This window comes from Sorex araneus, chromosome 1 (genome assembly GCF_027595985.1).
Source record: "Sorex araneus isolate mSorAra2 chromosome 1, mSorAra2.pri, whole genome shotgun sequence".
Taxonomy (NCBI): Eukaryota; Metazoa; Chordata; class Mammalia; order Eulipotyphla; family Soricidae; genus Sorex; species Sorex araneus.
In genome coordinates this window covers 411,404,244-411,411,495 of record NC_073302.1, presented here as the reverse complement: position 1 = coordinate 411,411,495, position 7,252 = coordinate 411,404,244, and the positions used below count along the sequence as shown (strand labels likewise).

The window sequence follows — 7,252 nt, the reverse complement described above, 5'->3', positions numbered from 1 at the left end:
CAGCATCACGTTACCCCAACTACCACAGGGAGCAACTTCCAGGCCCCGCCCCTATCTTCCCGACCCCCATCCCAAACACATGCCGGGTGGGATAGTGCATCTTCAGGAATCATAGCCAGCCAGTAGCTGCACAGACACAAGAAGAACCACCCATAAATATTGTTCTCCCCTGAATACTAGAATGACTTTGATTCTCCATCAGAAAATACTTCCCTGCAAGGACAGCTTGGCTACTATTCCTTTTGCTCTGCCAGCCCGGAAGCAGTAGGCAAATGAGGGGGCAGATTTCAAGACCTTCAGAGTTTGTCTTATCTGCATTGGTGATTTCACCATTCTTGCTTATCTTGGCTCCGTCTATATTTTCCCTGGATCTGTTTTGTTTTCTTTTTTTTTTTGGGGGGGGGGGGGTGTCACATCCGGCGATGCTCAGGGGTTACTCCTGGCTTTGCACTCAGGAATTACTCCTGGCGGTGCTCTGGGGACCCATATGGGATGCTGGGAATCGAATCTGGGTTGGCCGCGTGCAAGGCAAACGCCCTACCCGCTGTGCTATCACTCCAGACCCTGGATCTGTTTTTTATTTTGTGATTGATTTCAATTTTTTTCCTCTTTCATTCCATAGTTTATAGTCTGGCGAAAAGCCTACAAACTTTTACAAGATGATTATGAACACAGGGAAAAATAAAATTAAGCTAGTCAGCCAGTAGCTATAATGATTCTGAGAATAGAGAATATGACTGTGAACATTCTCCACTGTACAAGGAGTTCACACAAAACTGTAGCTTTTATGTTCTCCCTTATTATGGTATATTAGTTTCTGCAACCTCCATGAGCATCTTTTAGCCATGAGCTGCTGACTGTGAGTCCCCAAAACAAAAATCTTAGCAAACTAGAATGCTCCAAAGAGGAAAACTATAGCCCCTTGGAAGCTGGACTCCAAAATCTCTGAGATCTCTTGCCCCCCAGACTTCTTGCAAGTAAATAACTTCAAAATTGAGGTTTACAATTTGCCTGTCACTGACCTGGGTTTGATCTCTGGTGCTGCAAATGGTCCCCACCCACTCCTACCCCAGCACTGCCAGGAATAGTCCCTGAGCACAGAGCCAGAGTTAAGCCCTCAGCATAGCCCAGTGTGACTGAAAAACAAAAAGAAAACAGATGTCTCAAGGAAATAACATTTCAAGGTCTATGAAAAATGTCTGTGATTATCTCTTCATAAATGAACCCAGTGGCAGGCTATTCTTTGATCAGGGAAAGCATATTTAATGTACTCCAGACTAGCCCCGACATTTTTGTGAATAAGGACGCTGACACATCCACACATTTGACGAGCCTCACTCATGAAGGTACCAGCAGAGAAACCCAAGTGTGTGGGACCTGGGGCTGAGACCTCCAAGTCTGCTTGGATTGGGACTGGACCTCTTCCGCCCAGATTCCCCATTTTCCAGTAGCTAGGCAGTCACACCCAGGGACTGCCCCCAGGATCATGTAATCCCATCAACAACCAACATCCAGAGACTTAAAACCAAGGTCTCAGAAGAGACATCTTATAGCCTAGTTCTCCCTCTGGGAGAACCTGGCAAGCTACCAAGAGTTTCCTGCCCACATGGGAGAGCCTCGCAAACTCCGCATGGTATATTCATATGCCAAAACCAGTAACAATGCTGGGTCTCATTCCTCTGACCCTGAAAGAGCCTCCAATGCGGTATCATTGGGAAGGACAAGTAAAGAGAGGCTCCTAAAATCTCAGGGCTAGGAAGAATGGAGACGTTACTGAGACCATTGGAGAAATTTGTTGATCAATGGAATGATGAGGAGGAGGAGGAGGATGCTGACACTCAGGTAAACATCTGTGATCTTACTTTTTAGCCAGTAGCAGCACTTGAACCAGGCCTTTTGCTTGAGTTGCCTGGTGCTGCTTTTCTGGCCCACAGCCCCTTCCAAATCCTTCCTCAGGATTCAGCTCAAACCTGACCTCCTCTAAGAACCAGCAGGCTCTCCTTTGAACCATGGAAGGATCTTGTACATTCTTCTATCAAACCAGCTATAATACCTTCTTGCATTTGTTGCTTACATAGAGACAGATAAGGTTGGAACACCCAAAATATTTTTTGTTTGTTTGGTTTTTTTTGATTTTTGGACCACAGCTGATGATGCTCAGGGGATATTCCTGGATCTGCACTTAGGAATCACTCACTGTGGTGCTCAGGGGACCACAAGGGATGCCAGAAAAAGAACTAAGTTGGCCACTTGCAAGACAAGTGCCTTACCTACTATACTATATCTCCCCAGTTCCAGAACACCTAAAATATTTTATCAAGAATCTAAATCTCAGAATTTTCAACAGCATTTGAAGCAGCAAGTTATAATCATATGGACTGAAATAAAACAGGGCAAAAATCCTTTCGACTGGACTGGGCATGTAGTTCAGTGGTACAGTACATGCCTCGCCTGGATGAGCCCTTGTGTTTGATCTCTTGCACAACCAAAAAACAAAACAGAAATGTCACATGCTATCTGTCTGAACTGTAAAGTCAATGCAATAGGCTTAAGCTTGACAAAATGTCGCTGTTCAGTATTTTCTTCTCACTAACATCTAAGAGTTTTCCTTTAATACTCACCAGATGGAGAGACATATAATAGGAGAAATCACATCAGAAAAGAAAAACCACAAAAAGCCTGTGAGCTGCAACAGAAGAGCTGAACAAAGGTATCCATCATTGTGTAAACAACTAAACTGCACTCTAAAGTATTAAAACCCAATAAACCAACAATTTTCTGTGGATGCCTAAAAGTTCCTAGCACAAAATATGTTCTCCAGGGCCAGGGATGTGGTTCAATGATAGAGCACACGCCTTGCAAGCTGAGAACTGGCTTCGATTCCTGGCATCACAAAAATCGGATAAATAGATCAAAATATGACTCCAAACCTAGCAAACGAAAACAATGAGATCATTAGCCAAATCTTTTTAAGGTTGAAATATAAAAAGAAAATTTTAGCTACCCTGAAATGTGTATGAATAAGAATATATCATTTCATAAGGTATTTATGGCAAGATGCTATTAAAGTACATTAAGTATTGATGTTACTAAAGTCTAGATATATACCAATGAGCATTCTGAAGTGAATTATTTGAAGTACCACCCACATCACTGCAAAAAGAAGTAGCATGAAGTAATGAAAATCAAATCTTACCCTTGTACATTTAAAACCAAAGCTCAGGGGCTGGAGCAATAGTGCAGTGGGTAGGGCATTTGCCTTGCACAAAGCCGACCCAGATTCAATCCCTGGCATCCCATATGGTCCCCAGAGCACTGCCAGGAGTATGTTCTGAGTGCAGAGCCAGGAATAACCCCTGAGCATCTCCAGGTGTGACCCAAAGAAGTCAAAAAAATAAAACAAATTGAAAAAAACATAAAACCAAGGCCCAGAAGTATTAGCAAATGCATGGCCACAGATTTCTAAAGTATTCTTTTAGAAATATTTGTATGTTATGTGTTATATTTATACGTTATAAACTCTTTATGCTTTTTTATCCTAAATACTAATATTTGATGCATAATAAAATTCATATGTGCCGTATCATAGGATGATCCTGCCAAAGACACTTTCTATTTCAGGCATGGTAACTGGTGCAAGGTTCATTTTGGGATCACTGACTTAATATCCGTGAGCCTTAGCTTCCTTTTTAGTAATGTAATTACTATCACTGAAATCTCATACTGAGGCTTAGTCAACATTTACACGGTAGAGGACTTGCTAGAAAATCATAGCCACAAAAACTGACTTAAGAACAGTGCAGCTAATAAAATCTCCAAATTACCGGCCTTGCTACTGACTCAAAAGGTGACTCAAAGCATCGCATCCAAAAGCACCAAGAAAACAACTTACAGTGAGCTACAAATCGTCCTGCAAAAAAAAAAAAAATAGTCTTCCCCATAGGGTGAAGAAGTCACATGGAAATAGATATTTAACGTTTCCTTCAGTTCAGTGCAACGTGCAAAATAAAAAAAAAAAAGGTAAAACTGAGTTGAGTGAGGCATAAGAAGCCAGAAAATGACAGCAAGTCAAGTCACAAGGCCTCAAACCTGGCCCGCAGCTGTCAGACTCCCAGTTGATACTATCTTTGGCATCTCCTTCCTGAGGGCATCTTGGAGCAATCAGCAGGACTGGAGAGCCCAAAGGATTGCTAAATTCTGCATCCCACTGACTCAACCAGAGTCCTGTGTGCAGGTATCTCACTACGCAATACCTCTCGAGCAGCATCCCCTGACAGATCCCGTTCTGATAGCTGCAGTTGAAAAACGTAAGTAACTTCCTCTTCCCCCCATTTAGGTTGATGCTGCGTAGCAGCTGATTATTTTGTGCTGTTCAGAAGCCCTTGCCTACCTATAAATAGCCTAACAAATGAAGAAAGTTCTCTATGAAAAACGGCTTTGCTTTTTCATTTTCCCCCCACAGGTATTCGGTACAAAATCACAGAAGTTATTCATGCCAGTGCTGCTGTCACAAGATCAAAATTGTTGTAATAAGGCTTAATTCAAAGCTAATGGGAAGCTTTATGAGGTGAGTCATGGTAATTTGTTCTTTAATTCCATTTCAGAGTCAGTGAAATTCACATTCAGGAAACAATTTTTAAAACCAAATCTAAATCATTTCTATTAAAAATTAAAACTTGTGTATGTACACACACACACACACACACACACACACACACACATACACAAAGCACATGCGACAGAATGCGTCCACAACTCAAGTCAGAATTCAGTCTTGGTGGAGAGTAATAACATGCAAATTACTTACAAAAATGTGAGCTTCGCCTGCCTGGTTGCCAAGGGAAACAAAATCAGTTTTTCAGAAGCAACTATAATAAAACTTTGTACAAGTCGGTAGCTCTTCACCGCCTTCCTTCAGCACAAGGCCTATATCGACTCCAGCCTGTAACCGTTGGTCTATATTTAGCTTAATTCAGCTAAGCAGTGTAAGATCCCGAATACTGACTTAAAAAAACAAAGTAATGTCTAAGGTTTACTAAAAATGTGCTATTAAAACTTTGATGGGGGAAGGGGGGGCAGAAAAGACCCTCTCCTGATTCAGCTGGGATTGCTGGGCTTCTAATTGGATAGAAGCTAATGTCCTTATTTGGCCGAGGCCACTGTCAGCTGTCACATTTCCAGGACTTTTGCCATGGAATGCTCCCATATATAAATATCCTGGAGCCAGCTCAAGCTGCCACCTGACAACTATCTTGCACAGGGCTTTGGAGTAGCCAGAGAACGGAAATAGACAAGGACAGACTAAGGTGGTGACACGAATTCAGGGGTAAAAGCAGATTGGAGGACTTTTAGGGTTTCCAGAGGCTCCCCACCCACCGATTTGTGGCTAACAAAAAAGAGAGAGAAAGCGTGGGCTGTGGGCAACGGATGCCCTTTGTCTCCCCAGTTTCCTTTCATCTTCAAATTTTTTATTCTCTGAGTTTCTATCCATCTGCCTTTGTCAGGAATGTCAGTCTTTCTTTTAGGTGGTTCCATCACAGAAATTCCAAGGAGCTTCTGCCCTCTGGTGTACATAAAAGATGTTACAGTGAGGAGGAGACCTGAGTTCCCCAAAGCCCTTGATCCCAGAATCCCAAACAGAAAGGGAGAACCCTTTTGGCAGGAGGTGGGGATTAGGTGATAAACTGACATGCAATCCTGTCAAATCCTTCTTTCCACTGCCCTGATTAAATAAGCATTATTCATCCTGAAAGTATGTTACATGTCAATTAGAAACCGGTTGCTTTGGCCAGAGAAAGAACATAGGAGTTAAGGTGCTTGCTTTGCATGTTGGATGACTCAGGTTCAACCCTGAGGATCACATATGGGCCTCTAAGCACAGGAAGGAAGGAAGGAAGGAAGGAAGGAAGGAAGGAAGGAAGGAAGGAAGGAAGGAAGGAAGGAAGGAAGGAAGGAAGGAAGGAAGGACGGAAGGAAGGAGAGGGAGGAAGGGAGGGAGGGAGGGCGGGAGGGCGGGAGGAAGGAAGGAAGGAAGGAAGGAAGGAAGGAAGGAAGGAAGGAAGGAAGGAAGGAAGGAAGGAAGGAAGGAAGGAAGGAAGGAGAGGGAGGGAGGGAGGGAGGGAGGGAGGGAGGGAGGAAGGAAGGAAGGAAGGAAGGAAGGAAGGAAGGAAGGAAGGAAGGAAGGAAGGAAGGAAGGAGAGGGAGGGAGGGAGGGAGGGAGGGAGGGAGGGAGGGAGGAAGGAAGGAAGGAAGGAAGGAAGGAAGGAAGGAAGGAAGGAAGGAAGGAAGTGGTTGCTTGACAAAATTTTCTTATGTTTATATTCAGTCCGGATTACACCTTACTCTAGGAGAAAAGAACTGTCATTTTCTTTAGCTTCCTCTATGTCTGAGGACCAATTCATGAAGAAGACAATATCATTTGTAACAGTTTCCTCAGTTCTTCAGACGTGTACATTAAGCATATCAAATGCTAGGGGGAAAAAAATCTCAGGAAAAAAAAAGTGTTTGTTGCCCTTTTTTCCACCATTATGCCCAATTTGTGCTTTTTGCTTTGATTTGTCTAGGAGCCACATGAAGCAGAGTTTGGGGGCCACTCCCAACTCTGCTGGTGGGGAGATGCAGGTGCCGGAGATCAAACTCAGGCCTCCCACATGGGAAGCAATGCGTTCAACTCTTTGAGCGAGCTTTCTGCCCTCATGCCCAGTTTTAAAATATAATCTCCCAACCACCTGAAATGTCTAAAAGATCTATCCTTCCCCAGCATTACCCAAAAAAAAAAACCATATATCTTTAGAGAAAAAATAATAAAATAGCCTCTATTTTTACAACCATGTTAAATATTAATTCCCCTTCAATAATGAAGAAAATGGAGGCTAAGAAACCTTATATAACCCAGATTCTAAGTGATAGAGCTGAGATCTGAACCTAAAACTCACACTAAAGTTTAAATTCAGGGGATCAGAGAGATGTTGCTCAATGTTTCGGAGTCCAACTTTTTCAGTGAAGGACCGTGAACGATTCTTCCAAACCAGCAAGGTTAACCAAGAACCACGCTGTGAGCTGCTGCATCACACGCTGTTTCTCCCTCGAGGAACTCGTTCCCACAGTCCTTGTCTTTCCGTTGCCCGTCAATTTTATGAACAAATAGGCATTCACCTATAAATTTAATGTGCAGATTAACACTTGAGCTCCACCCTTCCTCCCCAAACTCCAGGCACAAAGGGAATTGAAATACAAATCAGGGGCCGAGGAG

At 43.1% G+C, this 7,252-nt stretch overlaps 1 protein-coding gene across 1 annotated transcript in view; it reads right to left on the bottom strand.

The window, feature by feature from the left end:
- Positions 1-333, bottom strand: part of LSMEM1 (leucine rich single-pass membrane protein 1) — a 14,516-nt gene extending 14,183 nt beyond the window's left edge. Inside the window, exon 1 of the mRNA XM_055128987.1 lies at positions 210-333. Within this exon, the coding sequence (XP_054984962.1) occupies positions 210-333 (124 nt within the window). The remainder of the gene's footprint in view (positions 1-209) is intronic.
- Between the last annotated feature and the right edge of the window lie 6,919 nt (positions 334-7,252).